Source organism: Anoplopoma fimbria, chromosome 20 (assembly GCF_027596085.1).
Source record: "Anoplopoma fimbria isolate UVic2021 breed Golden Eagle Sablefish chromosome 20, Afim_UVic_2022, whole genome shotgun sequence".
Taxonomy (NCBI): domain Eukaryota; kingdom Metazoa; phylum Chordata; class Actinopteri; order Perciformes; family Anoplopomatidae; genus Anoplopoma; species Anoplopoma fimbria.
The window spans coordinates 15,692,281-15,711,934 of record NC_072468.1 but is presented as its reverse complement, the minus strand read 5'-3'; the positions used below and the strand labels follow the sequence as shown (position 1 = coordinate 15,711,934).

The 19,654-nt window shown below is 40.1% G+C and overlaps 2 protein-coding genes across 2 annotated transcripts; both read right to left on the bottom strand.

Moving 5' to 3' along the window:
* Positions 1-822: 822 nt before the first annotated feature.
* LOC129109148 (phosphatidylinositol 4-phosphate 5-kinase type-1 alpha-like) lies at positions 823-12,620 on the bottom strand. Its single transcript, XM_054621138.1, has 16 exons — positions 12,554-12,620; positions 9,524-9,558; positions 9,125-9,217; positions 8,781-8,911; positions 8,564-8,681; positions 7,542-7,694; positions 7,079-7,378; positions 5,736-5,971; positions 5,564-5,647; positions 5,387-5,435; positions 4,874-4,958; positions 4,580-4,750; positions 4,325-4,457; positions 4,176-4,229; positions 3,952-4,051; positions 823-3,834 (listed from the first exon to the last, which is right to left on the bottom strand). Exons 1-16 carry the CDS (start codon positions 12,597-12,599, stop codon positions 3,832-3,834), a joined length of 1,791 nt encoding a protein of 596 aa, XP_054477113.1. The 5' UTR covers positions 12,600-12,620; the 3' UTR covers positions 823-3,831.
* Positions 12,621-13,279: 659 nt separating this feature from the next.
* LOC129109149 (extracellular matrix protein 1-like) lies at positions 13,280-19,055 on the bottom strand. The gene is made up of 10 exons (XM_054621139.1): positions 18,809-19,055; positions 18,167-18,226; positions 17,727-17,792; positions 17,443-17,478; positions 17,057-17,331; positions 16,125-16,330; positions 14,884-15,151; positions 14,596-14,795; positions 14,397-14,484; positions 13,280-14,216 (listed from the first exon to the last, which is right to left on the bottom strand). The coding sequence occupies exons 1-10, from the start codon at positions 18,876-18,878 to the stop codon at positions 14,037-14,039; spliced, it is 1,449 nt and encodes a 482-aa protein (XP_054477114.1). The 5' UTR covers positions 18,879-19,055; the 3' UTR covers positions 13,280-14,036.
* Positions 19,056-19,654: the final 599 nt, after the last annotated feature.

The window sequence follows — 19,654 nt, the reverse complement described above, 5'->3', positions numbered from 1 at the left end:
TTGGTTAGCTTTTCAACCTGTGCAGATCTATTAGGCAAAGTCTTCGTCTTCCCCAAACAGAGAAACATAGATCACATGAAACTCCAGACATCTCAAACCAAATTCAGCACTGTGACCCACTGTCTCTGCTCACTGGTTTTGTCAGAAGAAAGCTTCTATATTCATGTTAATGATTGGAGAACTTTTTGCCCCATGCCGTTTCTCACATCTGGCACATCCAAACAGATCTCACCAGGAGCAACAGGTTCTTCTGTTTGTCTAGTCCTAGCACAGCAATGACTTTGTGCTCTTTGAGATCAGTTCCAAGAATGTCATCAGAATGCATGTCTGGGAAGGGGGCACAGACACGCTGGCACTGCCATTTGCTCCAAACACCAAGCACTCTGACAATATGTTGGCTCAGCTGTGGGTGGAACGCAAGGCGACCATCGAAAGAGTCATCAAATCTGGGCTCAATACTGGAGCGCCCATCACCCCCCTGGGCCATGAGCAGGACTTGCACTTGACAACTTGACACTTAACACAATGTGTTAAACTGGAGAGCTCTGGAGAATGACATCAAGGCAGGTTGTTGTGGATGGGGAGGCTGAAGTTATGTAACAGAGCCTGAAACATTGAATTAGTCTCAAGTTGAAACGCAAATCAAACACATTATTCTCTATGATAAAATCTCTTCAGATACTTAAAAGATGGTAGTCCTTGTTGTAAGCATGCACGATTATTATTTACAAACACCTAGTAACAGGTAGTTGGATAACACATTAACAAACGGACCAAAACCAAGATTTAGAAAATATGTTTAATCCTTTAAAATCAGACATGAAAACATCACCACCACTTAAATGAAACATGGCAGGAGGGACAGGCAGCACATATTGCATGAGAAGGCATTTCCGTGACTCCTATGTACATATACACATTTTATACACAGTAAAAATATAGTAATTGAAGCATTATAGGACAACCAGCAATGTTGGCTTGTAAGCCATTGAGAAACATTCATGTAGAAAAAGCGTGGGAGATTAACAACCCAGAATCATGGTGGAGCGAAATATATCCATCCTATCACAATCTGAACCTTCAAATATAAAAAGTGAAATTGTCAATAGTCCCCCTTCATAGGCAATACACGCTATAAAGTTTCAGACATCCTTCTGTCAGTATACAGTTATACGTACAATCATCTAAAAAGGTACATAATACAACTTTTATCATTCCAGCCTGCAGCACTCATATTAATAAATATACTTCTTAGAACTGAAATGTGGCAGAGTTTGTGGTTTTTATATATATTGCATTACTTCAAATATATTGTAGTGTCTACACTGAGTGCATCGCCCTTTAAGCACCATAAGATGTTTCTATTGTGCCATGGTGTAGTACATAACAACTGCGACAGAACTGGTCTGCATCCGCCAATTACATGGTACCACCCATTAAAAAAAAAGTTACAACATAAATCCTCAAAATTGAGGTGTCACAAAACATAAACTGGATTTTTCTAATGAGATAGAATTTCCTGGAGTTTTTTTCTTTGGTGGCTGTTTGACTCTCAACCAACTAAATACAACTTGAAATTGATCCGTTTGAAATAATCAACATATTACATTTCAGCATAGTATCAGAGACCACACATTTCAAGTACACCATCCTAATAACACAAAGGGTTACTACAATTGCAGTAAATTTAAACAGAATTTCACAGGAATGTGGAGTTAAATCTTGAAATGTCTCAGACCAAAAAGTAAACTGATTCTTTGATAAAGAAACAATAAATTGATGTCAGATACAGCTTATCAGACAAGAAATTATTTAGCAAAAAACAAACAAACATCCAGTTAAAAAATAGAGCCTTAAAACACAGGTCAACCCAGTGTTATACCATTTGCAATTCATCAGTCCATGCAGGTATCAAGGAGTGTCTGATATCATTTTCATGTTAACTGAACCTGCTCCTGAACAAGTGCAGGAACTCCCCAATCATTTCTTTGGTGCCACAACTGTCTTATGATACAAAAGACTCTTAAATCCTCAACTGAACATGGGTAGTTTTCCTTTCTTCTATATTCCCAACTCACATTTCCCCTTCTCCCTCTCTGCTGCATAGACCAAATGTGCCTACAAAACATAAATAGTAATACCTTAAATGAGATGATGTCTAAGATCTTGAGTGTTGCTACAGTCACTTTGTAGTGATTCGAATTTCTGTATTAGAAATTTCTTGTGGGGTAAAAAGCTCTCTGCAGCTTGTTTAGTGCCCTAAACAACAACATAAACACAAAAAACATTTTGCGAAAAACAAAGCACAACTGTTATGACTAGCCAAGTTAAAGCGGAGTTAGACTACATACAAAAAAAAATACAAATATTAGTTATACACATGGTTATTAATATTGGTCCAAGAGTGGATGTGGGCGGGAGTAATTTCTGTAACCAGCAGAAATGGATAATAAGAGATAGACATCCTTACTCTCCGACATTAGAAGAGTTAACAGGATTAGTTGAGCTAATGAAACACAGTGACTGAGCACTCAGCATAAACATAACCAAAATAGATTGTACTAGTGTTTGCATTAAAATCTGAAATTCTTTTTAAGCCCTGATTGTTGGTCCAGACATACAAATGGCAGTTTGACAACTTGAGCTGTAGTGATAAGGCAGGTTTCTCTGTGTGACTACAACACTTACCTAAAAAAATGTCAGTTATACATCACATGTTAGGGAAGGGAAAAACATGTAAAGGCACAGACATGACATACAAATGACCGTAGCTAGAAGTTCTTACTATTCTACCAGCTTAATACCATGACTTCATTTAATAGCATCTGCTGGTCAGCAATGCTGTTGACGGCTCTTCTCTTTGTATTTATTTATAGCACATATGGTCACATCAGAGGGGGAGATCTTCAGGGTTGTATAAATGTGGTCTGCTATGTTAATAAGACACATTCTATATAAGAAAAACATTGTAATGCACATTCAGCAGTGGCACGATCCAGCTGGATCTTTTGCAGCACCACTGTGGCTTCCAGCAGAATAACTTAGAACAAAACGTGAAACAAAATGACCGCATAGGTCTGGTTGAACCCATTCCTCCGCTGTTTCAAAATCCAATTTCAAACAAATACTGTACATCCGCAACCAGTAAAAAGAAATGCATACATGATTGCAGAATCAACAGCAGCAAGTGTTGATTTGAACAAGGACTGCTGATAGGTCAAAGTGCCCCTGCTCAGGAGGAGTGAAGAGGGGGGAATGGAAGTCCGGTAACGGGAGCACTTCAGTGTGAATCACGGAAATGTCAACCCACTTAGACTCCGCATGAACACAGAGGCAAATCTTCACTCCTACAAATGCAGGCCATGCCCTTTATGTGCTCTTAAGGGGGTGCGTTTCCGCTGAAATGCTGTCTGTGCCGTCTCACATTCGCTTCATGCTGCGAAAAGGGGACACATTGACAGTCTCTTCATGGACAATTTGATTGCCTTCAACATCCAGTGGGGCATGGGCTTTTAACAATATACAACTAATTATTTTGTCTATTATTTCATTGAAGCATCCTTCAATTTGTGAACGTGAAGTAAAATCTTTTTTTAGAGTTTAGAGAAGAGCTGCAAATTCAGGCTCATGAGCCTTTTTTCGTCCAGGTGTATGTAAAGACAGTTTGGCTTTGGGATGTTGTTGGCTGGGAAAGCAAAGCCTGCCGCATATTGTCTTCTTCTTGATGTTTCCCGTGCCTTTTTTCTCTATTGTCACAACCTCTTTATCCTTACTTCCGCCCGACTCGGCTCGTCCAGTCCAGAAACGCCTTGTCTTCAAAGATCTGTTTTTTTACTGTGAAGATGAAACTAATGTCAATACCAAGAAATGTACAACTAATACATCCTGGTTTAAAATAAGGTCATAAAGAATCTGCATTATCGGATGTAACTGTTCATCGCTTAGACTTACAAAACAGATGTTGGTTTCAGGGATGATGTCTGAGAGTGAAATTACATCTTCGTTTCCAGACAGGTTGCCTGAATTATCCACAGCCCCTTCTGCCTCCAAACTGGAACAGAGAGAAAAGGGAATTAATGCAAAACTAACACAAGCAAGACATTTTTTTTATTTTTTTTTAGATATTTTGCAGTGTGTAGGGCTGTCATTTTATGACCTATCATTGCCTACTGTACCTGTGATATTCGAGCTCTGTGTTTGCTGATTTGTGCACCTCCACCCCTACAGACCTACGGGGAAAGGTCAGAGCAAAGACAATCAAAACAGAGCGTGAAAGGAAAGTGGAAGAATGAAGTCATGCATTGTTATCTTGGTGATGCTTTACCGTAGGGGAGGAGATGTTGAGGCGACCCCTGTGCTGCCTAGTGACGAGGTGGACAGGTTGGCCTCATAGTCAGAAGGGTTTTCTCCCAGCGGAGGGGTCCTCGGAACAAGATCTGGTCTGCCCGACTGCACACCTGAGAACAAAGTACCATTAAGAAACCAAATGTCAACCCCAGTATCTTTAATCGGAGTACAGCTATGACAATAGATCTACTTGATGTTCTTGTCGCATTGCTTGGGACGTCTCGGTTCTCACCACTGTCTGCCTCTGAATCTGTGCTTTTGAAGTGACTGTGGTAGACTAGTCTGCTGTCAACAGCTGACTGTCCCGTTGAGTGGGAGAGCGGGGTGGGAGCTCCCAGGGTGGGGGCCCTCCTAAGACCTCCCTGACCTCCACCACGACTCTTCTTAGACGGAGATGGTTTCACTGCAGAAGATGGAAATGATCAATACGGGCACCTAGAGTTTTCATCCCTGGGATTTCTATGCTGTTAATGCACCGGGCGATTAACTTTCGTGCATTTAAAAACACACACGTATGCATACTTACGTGGAATTTTCTTGAACGCTGTGTTGCACATGAATTGCTGGAAACGATCTGCATAGAAGCCCGGTCTGTGAACTGAAACTGTGTCCTAAAGTGGTAAAACAGAAACAGAGCCATGAGATACTCAAGTCTAAATGCAATCAAAATTGTCCAACAAACAGCAGTATCTACTACTCATTTTTAGTTGTTTGTTTGTTCACGATTACCGATAAGTCTGTCTGTCTTTTCAATTTTATTATACAAGAAAACTAGTTAAAACTATAATGAAATTGTATAATTTCTTGACGCCCAAGGTAACTTCTTTAAAAAGGTCTCGAATGGTCAATTAGAAAAATTGTGGCCAATTCATTTTCTGTCAATCAATTATCGATTAATTGACTAACCGTTCCAGTTCTGCATTGTTTTTGCAATTATAGCCATGAATGATATACAGTACTCTTTGCCATTCTGCTAAGGTTTCTCTTCTTAACAACACTTTGTTTAGCTCTGTAGAACATTTAGTGTGTACACACTTACCCCATCATGGACCAAGGCCTTCCAGGAGTGCTCCAATTTCTTAATAAACCTAAATTATAAGACATGATAAAACTAATTACTGGAATATACATAAATGGGGGATGCAGGTGGGAAGCTTGTTCATGAATTAGGAACAAATGTTAAAACAAGGAAATGAATTGGCCGCTGTGAACAAACCTGTAGGACTGGAGAATGTCAATGATGCCGATGTAGATCAGCAGCCTCTCTCCTTTATTATTACGAGATGGAATACCGCCCATGCTGAAAGGAGAAGGCCAGAGAAACAACAGTGGATCATTTAATTGTCAGACAAACTCTAGTTTAAATTCAGCTAAGCATTAGGACTCACTGATCTTCTGAATCCAAAGCCCCCTTCCCTCGAGCCTCCCCCTGAATGGACTCCATGGCTGTACAGTACAGACTTTTCTGAGCTTGTGGCCGGCGCTGATCTGGGGTCACCGCTCCCTCTGACCCCCCACTGTCACCCGAGTTTCCCCCGCTGCGTTCACGGTCTCGACTGGCCTGGTCCATGTTGTGGATGCCCATCAGCAGACTGTAATCCATGATCTTGAAACTCTGCAAGAGCTACGTAAAACAGAGAAATACAATAAATGGAGTTGACTTGACCATCAATAGGAGCAAGCACTTGTGTCTTAACATTCACTCGACCATTTTCATAAACAAAACCACAGACTCTGTTAAACAGTGACAGAGAAGTGGAGTTGAAAGTGGGCTTTGAAGGTACAATTGTAGAGAAACTGCAGCAAATTTTCACACTCAAAATATTCACAATATTTTTGTCACTGTCTAGACCTAGATGCCGAATCATTCATGAGCGTTTTTTTGTGTTTTCATTACAAAGACCTATACTTACTGATTTTGGTTTGGCAGTAAATAGGTTTATTCATATTATTATTTTTTTGATTTGGCTAGTATCTCTATTTGACAATGGCATAAAATAATAAAAACAGTGGTCGTGGCTGACGTTGCCGCCTGCACATTTTTGATACACCCACTTGGATTCATGTCAGTGAAACACTTATTTATAAGTAATCAACAAAATAAGGGTGAGATAAAAACAAGTAAAACCAAGAGTTAGCTTGCACAGTTGTAGACATAAAAAATCTACACAAAATAAAAATCTACACAGAGTGGACATGGTAATGAAGATACCAGAGAAGAAAATAAATAAGTGGTGAGCAGTCAATTTATACCACTGTAGCGTAAATTTAAGTGGGCTGGAGAAGCAAGGTAACAGTGAGCACAAGGCAACCACAAAAACAGATTATATGCAAATAATATTTTGATAGCCTGACGCCCATTAAACCGCTGCTTAGTCTGTTGAACTGTGCGTGTTTTATAACCTCAGTTGGTACACCACAGGATAAAACATATCCACTATGTCATTCATAAAATATCTGGATCTAAAATGGCTTTGTTTTGTGAGTTGATAATGAAAACCCTGGTGTTCAGAAAGTCCGATTTTAAACATCTATTTGACAAAAAATAAAGTATTTTTAACGTGAAGGCTCAATGATAATGTATTCTGCTGTTGTACAATCTGAGCTTGTTTTGAATTTACACTTAAGCATATTGTTAGGATGCACACAAATATGTCCTGTAATCCCATGTGGGCTGAGAGGCTTGAATAAAAAATCACGTCAATGAGAAACAAGTGTCTCTGTGACTCACCAAACAGTCCCTCTGAATAGTCTTGCACAGGGCATTGTAGTTGTCTGCTTCCAGCAGCAGACCGTCAGGCAAGTCCTGGATAAAGTCCAGGTCTTTGTGAATGGGAACGGCCTTTTCTCTCTCCTTAGGGGAAGCTCGTCTCTTGTAGGTGGAGCCCTTGAGGTCGTATTTGAGGTGCATGGGGATGATCCGAGGCAAAAGATTGTTCATCACTACAATACGGATATTCTTGCCCCCTGCCTGAACGCAATACAGTCCGTAGAACTTGGGCAGCAGGGTGCGCTTATTTTGGTTTATGTTCTGAAAGGGAGGAGAAATATGGAAACAGATATACGACACATTTTAATTAAATATAAATGATTAGTATAATCTCACTCTCATGATAACTATAGTTAATGCAATGAAATTCACTCATATTAAACATGCATACTGATCACATTGATTTATATGCATGAAGGCTCACCATGAAGTATCCGGGCAGGAGTTTCTGGAGAAACTCTGCCTCTTTGTGTTGAACAGTCTTGATGATGAACTCGTCATCACTGGATACATAAAAGAGGGACCCGCTGGCTCCGGGGTTGGACAACTCGATCAGTGGCTCGTTACACAGAGAATACTTCAAGAAGAAGCGGAGTCTGCATTAGTATCCAATTGAAACAAAGCAAATATGTTGGCACATCCAGAGCTCTAATTTAACTAAACCAGTGGTTCTTGACAAGGGGTTGCGATGAGGAAGAGTTTTTTTGTATAAAATACTTTTAATCGTACCAGACGATTAACAGACTTCTGACAGCAACTCTTGATTGCTTATGTTACTTTGTTGGCATTGTTAGACTACAGAGAAATGGAGTGATTTCTAATCAGAGGGGGTGTGAAATTCCAAAGTGCTGATCTTGCAAAACACCAAGCTTTGAAAGAATCAAGAGAAAAAAACCCAAAAGCAGGAAATATGACAAAAAAGTATTCAGTTTAAGGCTATACTCAAACCAGTGATGGCAGGGATCTATCGCAGTGTCAATCATTTTTGGTCATGTGTGGGCGAAAGAACACCTTAAACTGTCCAAGCTGCTGGGGCATTTGATTAAAAACAAATAAATAAATAAATATAGTGAGCCATATTGGTATAGGAAATGTACATCACGTCATGAGAATACTATGAGTTGATTAAAACTGAATCGAATCAAATCCTAACTGAATTGGATCGTGACGAAGCTATAGCGAGTTTTCGTTTTTGTATCGCAGATCAAATATCAAGATACATATTGATTCATTTTGAAAGGGATAGATGCACACGCCTAATTGCAGGCATTATTGGATTGGCAAAATTGGGAGTCTCACAATTTACGGGACACTGTTCATCCTCAGAAGGGGCCAGAGATTTAAACCTCTGAACTAAACCATTCTACAAAAGAGAGATTGGAACAGTGATTAAAGACATCAAAAACATAGTAAACATGGCAGTGTGTGTTTGATGTAAGTACTGACCAGGTAGTCATCTGGCCGAATGCCAAAGAGTTCTCTGAAGTAACGAAAGGCAATAGGAGCGTAGGTCTTAAAGCGAAAGTCACTGTAGTGGTGAGCAGGAGTCAGGTTACTGCCTTCACTGAAAACACATGAGAGACGAAGGCATTAAAAATACATGAAATAAAAAAAAAAAACACAAATACATATTGTTTATTCAACTACAACTTCAGTTATCCACCTGGGGAAGAAGATGCTTTCGACCACAACAAAGTCCTGCATGAGAACATCCCTCTCCGCCTTTTGGCTTAAGCTGCCAACTGTGTGAGTGATGCCCAACTGGATGGCACCTTTTAGGGCAGATGACGTGGTCTAGAGCGGTCAGAGAGGAAAAGACAGTAAGCGCAGGAACAAACAATATTTTACCATGCCGTTTCTTTTTTGGGATACCTAGTGAGAGGAATCCCAAAACAAATCATAGGCTATAAACAACAAACTTTTTTTTATTTTTACTTTTCACCACTGCTGCTTAGTGCTGTGGGTGTCAAAAGACCCTGGTGTCACCGACCCATACCCTGTCCTAACCTTTTTATAGGTGGTCTCTCCTGTGGTGGTCTCAACCCCCCGGTGTCCGATGGTCTTCTTCATACTCTGATGAGTGCCTGAAGAGCCAGGCATCTGAGGAGAGGGACAGAGAGAACAAATTTAAATATGGTCTGGCGTGTGTGTTTGTGCTTGTGAATAGAGAAGACAGAGAGCAAGCTGTCTGTAAACATCTTCACATGACAACATTATCCTGAGAAGTTGATGAACTCTCAACCTGTGTGGAGGAAGTAGGGAGTGAAAGCGATGTCAGTTGGTCTGGCTCCATCTATGTGTGACTGATACCTTTATGTCTACTGCAATTAAATTAAAAAGTACCGAAGAAATTTTGTATTTTTGTCTCCCTCTGTCTTTTATGGAAAAAGATTCTGACATTCTTACCTCTGAAGGGCCCATTTTTCGGATGCCACTGGTCCCTTAAGAAAGAAAAAACAAGTTAAAGTACGATTTACAATGTGAGAAAGACACGGAATCTTGCGAACTTCAAAGGAAAGACACAAAAGCCTTAAGGAATCGCTACTTCTGTTGTTCAGGCACATCCTCATGAAACCCATGTACGCCTAAATGTCAACCCATGCAATCAGTTTCAATTTGATGTTTTCAATTATTTTAAAAGACTTTGCGTTCACAGCTATTAACATGGAAGAATTTGTTAATGTTTAAGAAACCCTCTGCTGGTCAATTAGCAGGGCTATTTCCAGTACTGGCTGATGACTATGAGGCCGAGGATGAGCCCTGACCTAAATGTGGCCACAGTTACTTGCCTAACTGCTGCCCTCAATACACCGCCTCTATGTGAACTGGAACTACTTCTCCCATGAGCTGGCCGCTCCAGATTCATCTGGTCCCTGAAGATGTGCGTCTTCAATCACAACCTCCTTCCACAAAACTAAAATGTATAGCTCTTTTCGTAACAGCCTACTTTGCATCTCGCAGTCACTTTGCATTTATCATTTTGTTAAACTCCAATGAGGTAGATTGAGGAAACTTTGAGCCATAACCCAGCAAAGACCTCTGGGTGTGTTTAAAATTGACTGGCTTGATAACCAAAGATAAGAAGTGAAATTGCAATACATGACCCAGACATATGGATCTATCCTCCTGGGTAAGCATGATAACAACCACAGCACACAGTAGTTTTCTAAGAAATGCAAACAGTTGAAATAAAAAAAACAGTCAACATGATTTCCCTTATATAAACTTGCTGTTTAAACTCGCCCACTCTGCAAGCACCTCTAGCCTGTAACCAATGGCAACATGTATTTCGATGCTGCAATGCCATAGGTCAACATACACAAAAAGGATGTTGGGAAGATTATACACCTGTAGTAACAATCCTGTGTTTGGAAATTGAACTACGCCAATCAAATTCATTCCAGAAGATGCACAATAGAAGACACTTGAAAAGTTGAAGTATTAATAATAAGGCAGACTCACTGAATGCCATGCATCTCTTCTCAGTTAACAAAGACACACGGCAATACTCCGGGGAAACAATGAGCATCATTCTGCCCACATTCCCTCTCATTATGTACAACAACAAACTATATCATCACTACTCATGCAGTTTATGCTCACTCACAAAGAAACACTCACGCACACCCATGCGAGTACCTCGCTGAAATGCTCTCCAGAACTGAGTCCTAATATCTGTGGAGTAGGAAATGGGTCAGCCTAAATTGCTTAACCTAGTAAAGAAACAACACTGAACACATTTACTGTGTATACTCATATTTCTTTCATCATTTTTGCAAGAAAAATATCTAACATTTTCTGGTTCAAGCTTCATAAATCTGAGAATTCATATCTTTGGGTTTTGTCGTGATAGTCCAAAAACAAAACGCTGCCTTGGGCTCTGGAAAAAAATTGTAATGGATAGGCTATCTTTTTCTATTTTCTGCCATCTTAAAGACAAAAAAGTTTATTCAATAATAAAGAAAATAATTAGCAGATTAATCAATAATGAGATTAATCATCAACGGCATTACTCATTTCAGCACATTGAAATTTTTATCAAAAGTCAAAGTAGAACTAGATAATAACACACAAACTGTGAAGCAGATTCTGGGCATTACCGAACTAAACCCAAATGACTTTAGCTTGTCAGAGCCAGGCCTTAGAACAATAGGCAAACCATCTGTTCCTCTCTGTATACTAAACAACTCCCTGCCAGCCCCCAGTCACTTTTAGCCTGCAGCCTACACAAGGCAATAATATGGGTCACGTACACTCTCCTAACATGGTTTTCTGCCTATGAAGACTCCATAAATATACTGGTTCCTGCCCCGAGGAGAAAACAGGGCCAATACTGGCTAGTATTCCGGATACCACAATATGTTACCGTCACTCAACTGTATGAGTGTGTGTGTGTGTGTGTGTGTTTGACTCTATCTTGTATTAGTACACTCTCAGGCTCTCAGCCATGTGAGAGCCACTTTGAAGTCACTATTTTTATTCACTGATTCAGACTGGGTGGATACCACGGGGCAGTTCAGCAACTCCTCTGCACACAGAGAAGCTAATGAGTGGCACACAACTAAATGGATTAGCACGATGCAACCTCCCCAGTATCTGTCCTGTCCAGAGTATAAGACAGATCTGAAAGTGCTTGAACTGCCCACCACCCATCTGTATCTGTGTGGGCACTGAAAACTGAGAAAAGACCAGTTCATGAGCAATGTAGAGATCCCTTGGGTTAACCTTTCATGAGCTGAACAGGGACAGTGTAAGGGTTCAAGCCTGGTTATAACTAGACACAGATGACAAGCCTGTGTAATTGTTAAATAAAGTAAGAAATCAATATTTACTTTGATAATACATCACCTCGACTGTGAAGCTTTGAAAAGTACAAAATGGAAAATGGATTTGTGTGCCAGCTCTACAACAAACCTGATAGAGTTAAAGGGGGGGGGTAACAGGCGAGGACGACTAGGGGATAACATAGATGTACAGACCCACTTCAATCAGCAGCCACTTAAAACTACCAAACAACAGACCGATATTTACTACAGCTGCTCTCCCCCTCCGGCGTCCAGCTAACTCATTAGCATACAAACAACAACGACCATACCGGTGAGCCAACGTGGTCCGGGGATTATTCCTTTACATGCTATTCATCCAGATATATAAATATATGTAAATGTTGGCTGTCAAGCTAACTAAAAGCTCCGTGTTATCAAAAGCAACACCAGCTAAGGTTTGTCAACAACACAGCTAAACAAGCTAGTTAGCCATCGCCTGATTCATTTGTTAGGTTGGGAGCCTCGATGCTAATTAGCTAACTAGCTAACCGGGGACGTGAGGACGCCTCAGTCACCGCGTCGGCCCTTATCACCGCCGGGTAATGTTACATAGCTCAGTTTGTACGTTCGTTTTAAGACAACAAAGGAGGGATATCTATCGATTAGATACCTGTCGGGACTGTTGATCCACAGTCTGCTGTTCCAGCAGTCGCCATTACGATCTGACTGTTCTCATCACAGACACTTGAGTTCTGGTGCTGGAGCCGCAGCAGCGCCAGAGCGCCCCCAGCGGCCGGACGTGGAACAGTTTCATTGTCAGTTTTACTGTAATACTACAAAAACAATGTATTTACATCAAGCTTTTAAGTATAGAATAACTGGCATAAAAAAACAGGCGATGTTTTTTCCAGTAGTTTTGAATATATATTTTACAATGTGATATGTTTAAATTATTTTATTGATAGTCTTACAAAAGTTTTATTGATAATCTTACAAAAGTCTGGACAGTCTGGAGTCAGTGGGTGAGAGGAGGATGAAGGCCAAACTCAGAGCCATCCTGGACAATCCCTCTCACCCTCTCCATGAGGAACTGTGGCAGCTGGGCAGCTCATTCAGCCATCGGCTCATTCAACCAAAGAGCAGGACGGAGCGCTTCAGACGCTCATTTGTGCCCACTGCCATCAGACTGTACAACAGCGGAGACCACAGTCTGTCATCATGCCCCCGCCTCCCCGATGTGGATATACTGTACATTTTTATTTTTATTTAATTTAATTTTTTATTGTATAATATGTTTTATTTATTATCTGTTTCAATGTAGTTGAGCTGCTGCAACACCCGAATTTCCCCCTTGGGGATCAATAAAGGAATATAATAATAATAAAAGAAGCTGCACTATGATTTCAAATGTGTTTATTCTGTGTTGTACATTAGTTTTATGCATAATACCTTGTTTGTGTTACTTGTTATGTATAGTTTGTATCTTTGCATGTCATTGTCCTATACTTATTGAATCATTGTTAGCTGTATGTTGTTTATGTGAAATATCATCAAACCAAATAACTTTTATATAGTTTTCACCTAATGTCAGACGTTCAAAATCATGAGTTGCAAAGTTAAGAACAAAATCTTAAAACATACAGTATGAATGACAATTAGAAAATGTACATATAGCAGAACACAAATCATGGCTTGTTATTTTTCGAAAATTTGTCCAAGTGATATTTTGACTTTTTTTTTATTAAAACTGTTGTAGATATGATTATCACAAAACAATATACAAAGAAGAGAACTGATCTGGCAGCTCCAAATGAATCAATAAAATTCTTTAATAATCAAATATGTACGGCAGCCTATAACAAGTAGTGGTAAAGTGACACAGACAGAGGTCTGTATTACAAACTAAGCATTTAACTGTATGTTTGTTTCATTATAAATGTATTATTGTGATAAAAATGCTTCTAATGTGATCTGAGATGAAAAAAAGCAAGTAACATTGGCAGTTAGAATCTTAGAAAGCTAGAATTTGGACCATATTCTTCCAGACCTCTAATTGTTGCTGTTCAGTGATCGGATGTCAACTATGCCGCTTGCTTGCCATTTCCCCGAATGGCCCAGTGCCAGTAGGGTCAGCAGCAAAAGGTCATAATGGTTTAGGAGAGTGGGCACTTCTTCCTCTTCTTTTGGCGTGAGACGTTGTTTGCTTTGGAGATGGCGTCCATGAGAATTTTGGACATACACTGTGCAGGCCGTTGTGATGACATGCGGCAACAGCGACGGACAGCTGGAGGAGAGGTCTTCTTTGCTGAACATATCTGTGATAGTTCCTCAAGCTGATTTCATGGAGAAAGAACAACATGACAAACAAATGAGTAATACCATTAGAAAATCTGAAAGTTGGGTTAAAAGCAATAGCTCCTAAAGTTTGAATTTGAATATTTCCCCAACCCAAACTTTGTCTATTGATTTGTCCACCTAGATTTTTGTACAGACTCACTTGCTCTTTAACCCACCTTCTGCTCAAAACAAGCAGTCTTTAATTCTTCAGGCAGGGGGCAGCACTGGTCCACTAAGTGCTTGACAGGAAAACCAACAGGGAACCTAAAGCACAGTGACATTGAACTGTAAAAGAGGAACTGTACCAATGCCAACCAAAAAAAAAGGAAAGGAATTAATGAAAAACACGGCCAGATTTAGGAGGTTCAGTCTTACTTTTTCTTGATGATCTTGTGAGTGTCACAGATCTTGTGAAGTGAGAGCTCTTCAGTGGCAGAGGTCATGTCATAATGTGGGTCGTCGGAAACATTTCGGAAACAGCTGTATCGATCATTTGACTCGCCGACCAAACAACAGGGGAAATCCACCTTTTCACCGTTTTCGTCAACACAATACTTGTTAAGCTCCTCACGCCACTAAAAAAACAAAAGGACAAAGGACATGGGAAGGCAGCAAAAATGACTAAGTTAAGCAAAATATCAAGTTGTAGGTTTTTTACTTTACCTTCTGATCAGCACAGTTGAGCACACCATGCTTCTTTTTGCAGCACTGTTTGAATCCCTTTTCTATACGATTAATGGTCTTTGCCTGACGAGCCAGCCATGCGTACTCTTCACCTGCCAGGCAATTGATTTTATAGAGGGGGCGCTGTTTCTGGTTGCGACACAGTGTCTCAATTGTGTCAGCTGTGGGTTGTCCAGGAGGAAAGCTAATGTCAACTTTCCGGGGAGCATCTCCGTTTCCTCTGAGACTTTGTGGAATCATCTCTGTCCTGTAAAGTATGAGCATAAGGTCAGAACCTGACCTGCTTCAGCCTCTAGGGTGCATTTACTGTAAATCACAGGAAGTGTGTTTTGCAAAGTGATGTTCTCTATGATTTGTTTCATTAAAAGGTTATGGTTGGCCTTACATTTGCCTTATTGTCATCAAATCCAACTGACGCAGCTGGCTCAATGCAGATGGCTCCAGCTAAAAACATTATTCAAGGGCATCCAGCAAAGTTGAAACTAGCTCAACTGTTGCCAGCCTACAATGCAGTGTCATCCAGCAATGCGCTGTCATATTAACTTTAGAGAGCAGTCAAATCGTTCCTCATAATATCATAATATATATTTTGTGTTCTTGTGTCTGATAAGCCAAACTTATGGGTCAGTCAACTGGACTTCCTGAATCACATTTCATTGTCTAACTGGTAACTGTAGAACCACAATACTTTCTGATTTCCCAACCCTATTTCTTTTCTTCCCAGGCCCAACTGAAGATGTAAATCTTTAAACACGGCTCACAAATATACAGATTGGTAAAGAAGACATGGTAATAAAGGCTGGGCACAGCAGGTTTTAGCAAAGAGGGGTATATATTGTGCATTTATTGGGTTATATTTTTAGCAGTGGATTTATACACATTTGGTGCTCTAGTGAGTATTTATAGCACCAGGACAATGTATGTGTATGTATCTCTTTATGGCATTTAATGACCATAAGAAAGGTATTGAATTTTTGCAGGGCATATTCTTCAACGTGTTAAAGAAACTGATTTCTGCTTTTCTCCTCTGAATAAAAGCATAAATGTTAAGTTGCATTTGGCAACTGTTAGGTAGAAATGTAAAACCCATATAATTTACTCCTGAATTTCATTGATCTTAAATATCATAGTAACTTTGTGAGTCTTTTAAACCAAGACTTGATGCCGATATCAACATTTGTTTTTAATGCTCGTTTGATCTATTTCTATGCATAGACTACCTCTGGCAAGTGCTGGGGTCAAAGCTGAAGTTGACTGTAGAGGGAAGCGGTGGTACCAGTAGCTCCTCTGTGGCCTCGTAGTTTGGGTTTGGAGCGTCATTTTGGAAACAGTTCAGCTTGTCGTTGCCTCTCAGTCTGCAGCAGTGATAAAGAGGAGCCTTTATAGATGAGGCCTCCTCACAGAATAATTGGACTGACAGCTCCCACTGTAGTTGGAACAAAACAATAACACAGACACAGGGTGTTTGCTTTATATCCTTTGGTACTGATATGAAGTCTGCATGACTGAGGCTGTATGTTGAGTGATTTGCCACCTGCAACTATGTAGAATATCTTGAGACACACTTAACCCAAACTGAAAAAACCCCACATTGCAGTAAGATTAAGATAATGCTTAAAATCTGAAGAATTTGAGACAGTTTGGTTGGTTGCCTTCAGACAGCTCCACCGGTGTTCATGCCAAGGCCTGTCTGATATGACACGCTGGGCTGCATTTAATGGGCTTATCAACTTGAAGCGCCAAAGGCCTTCAACTTTGTTTCAAAATATGCAAGTACCATCAACTCAGCAATGGGAAGAATGTTTCATGCCCTTTTCATGTTTGGGGTAATACAAAACATGCACAAAAAATACAGTGTTTGACATAAGGCCTGCTACTTTACAGCATGATAAATTAAGTTAATATGAATGTAAAGTTACAAAAGTTGTATCTCCACAGAGCATACTGTCATTATGTCTCCGATCATGCTTCTTGAGAAAGTAATCACGTTGAGACTAATGAGAAGAGGTTGCAAATCCATAATCAACAAAGTGGAATGAACCAAGAGGAGCAGAAATTGAGCCAGAAGATAAATGAGGTCATATCATCATTTTACATTTCTACAGAGTAAGAAAGGGCTGAATCGGCTATAGGAGCTGTTGTGAAAACTTACTGCCTGTGTGGCGCAACACAGCGTCACTTCCCTCTCCCAAGTCTGGTTCCCTTTGCAGCATGTGCTAAACCAGGACTCGGCCATATTGACAGCACTGCCCATCCGCTTGTGCTGGCCATAGCTAGAAACAGGAAAGTAAGAGGCCGGGTAGTTGGGACGATGTTCTCCATGGAGACAGATGGCTTGGAGATTGTCGGATGTCGGTCGCCCGACGGGGAACTGAACTGGGTACTCCAAAAAATAAGGACCACGAAAGGAACGGGGCCGAGGACGACCTAAGACAGAAAAACAATAATCATACTATACTGTTAATTGAGACTTTTACAACCGTAGTGCAGATGAAGTTAATGAAAACTCAAAAGAAAGAGAGGAAAATAGATACGAACCTCCTCTAGGTGTCAAGACTCCTGGTTTGGAACCCTCTGACAGAATAAAGATAGTATTACTAAACAGTACTTTTCAAGTGTTTTCTTTATATAATTGCTGCTTTATTTTACAGGATTTAGGTGACTTAGACAGAAAAAGGATGGATGGATGGGGACACTATTCCCATCTCTAGGAACTCTATGTAAAAGGCAAAACAGTATGTGACAAATGTTTCAAGTGGACATGTAGCTATGTCGCTTTGTCAAAACAAGAACATGATAACAGGTAAGAAGATGAACAGTACCCTTCATAACATAATCTCGCAAGTCCACCTCTTTCTGGAAAATGAAGGAATCTGAGTCTTCCATCGCTGAAAGACACATGGATTATTAAAACAATTATTTTTAAAAATCAGAGACGGAAATAATTCCGTTTTATATTTTATATACTTAAACCTGACCTCAGGTACATTAAATATAGTCATGCATAACCTACAATCTTATCCTAACCTTTAGTGAGTCACTCAAGAGCCACAGAAGACATTACACAGCCATTTAAAAAATCTAAGTAGTACTCCTCCTGACAAGCAAACTGAACTTCATGCATAAAACTAGTGGATAGCTCCTTAAACCTCAAACCCTTAAAATAGCTTTAAGTAGAGAAAGAGGTCAAACGCCACTCTGAACCACTGATACTCTAATTGGTCCATGCAGAGATACTGCACTAGCATGTGAACACACGCACCTTGAATGATTTTGTCAAAGGTGACCTCACGCTGCTCGAAGATGTGCTCATCTGGAAAATCTTAAACACAAAGAGAGAAACGTAGAAGGACAGGCCAAGTTATACAAGTCTTAATACATTAAGTATACTGAGAGACAGCCTGTGGTGTAATAAGTATTACTTTACTTAAGTACCAGCAGCAATATTGGTGTATAAATACATGGAAGTATTATAAGAAAAAAAGGACTCACCGTTTTAAAAGTAAGTGAGTACTCATTAAACCGTCAATGTTGCATCATTCAATATTACAAAATATATAACTATTTTTAGTAATTTTATTGTTGATGGTTGGGGTGGAGCTAATTTGTAACAATACATCATACAGCATCACCATAACATAGAAATATATTTAAGTTCAGCATAAGTAAGCTACCTGAAAGTTAGATTTCACCACCAGACATCAGAACAGACATGCAATGTAGAAGGTAATAAAAGTCTTTTAAAGTTAGTTTGCTATGGGATTAATGTCACTGGGTCCACAGGCGAAATAAACGCACTTAGAGCAGCCTCAGGCGAACAAAAATGGAGTCAGCCAAGAAGCAAACACAACAAAATTTCTGAAGTGAGAACAACAAAAAGAAGTGGGGAAATAACAATACTAACCGTGAGATGCTGAGCTGAGTAAAATCAAGACAAATGCGGTGCAGCAGACCAGAGCCCCAGACGACCCCATTATAAACTCGGTAGTGTCTGTCCTGAACCGTTTGTCCCGCTGCTGTTGCTTCTTACTCTCCTGGCGCAGTGAACAGAGTGCCGCCTAGAAAAACACGCTCGGCGGGGCAGCGCACAGACGGGCCCGGTAATTGGTCCAACAGAGGCTGCTGTGCTGTCCGTCTGTGAGAGCGAAACCACGCACAAACAGATTTTATGGTTGTTGTGGGATTTGAGGGGGGGGGTATGAGGCGGAGTGAGGAAAAGAGGGAGTGGAGGAAGTTTTTTGAACATGACTCATAGGTGATCCGTTGGGATTCTGGGTGCTGTTATGTGGGAAATGATGACTTCGTCTGTAGTGAAAGGTCGCTGTGTCTGAGCGCATGTTTCAAGACGAATCTTAATTCAATCTTTTTTTATTCAGACACTTTGGCTTTAAAGCAATTATCTCGTCAATCATTGCTCTGCCAATAAGCCCAATTATCATCTGTTGGACTAATTGCACGATTTTGTCACATGTGGGATTGAAAGTGAGTTGTTATTATTAGTAGTAGTAGTATTATAAGTAGAAGTAGTAGAAGTGGTGTAGTAGTAGAAGTAGTAGTAGTACAAATATTCCTTATAAGATAGTTTACAGTCCTCTACAAACAGTTTGTATTAAGTAAGTGAGCAATATCCAAGCTGGGGAAAAAAATAGATATAAATGTCTATTAACAATCTAATTTTATTCCAAATGTTGGAATTCCCCTTAACAAAAAACACTGAAAAATGTATCAATATAAAGATAATGCTGCTGTG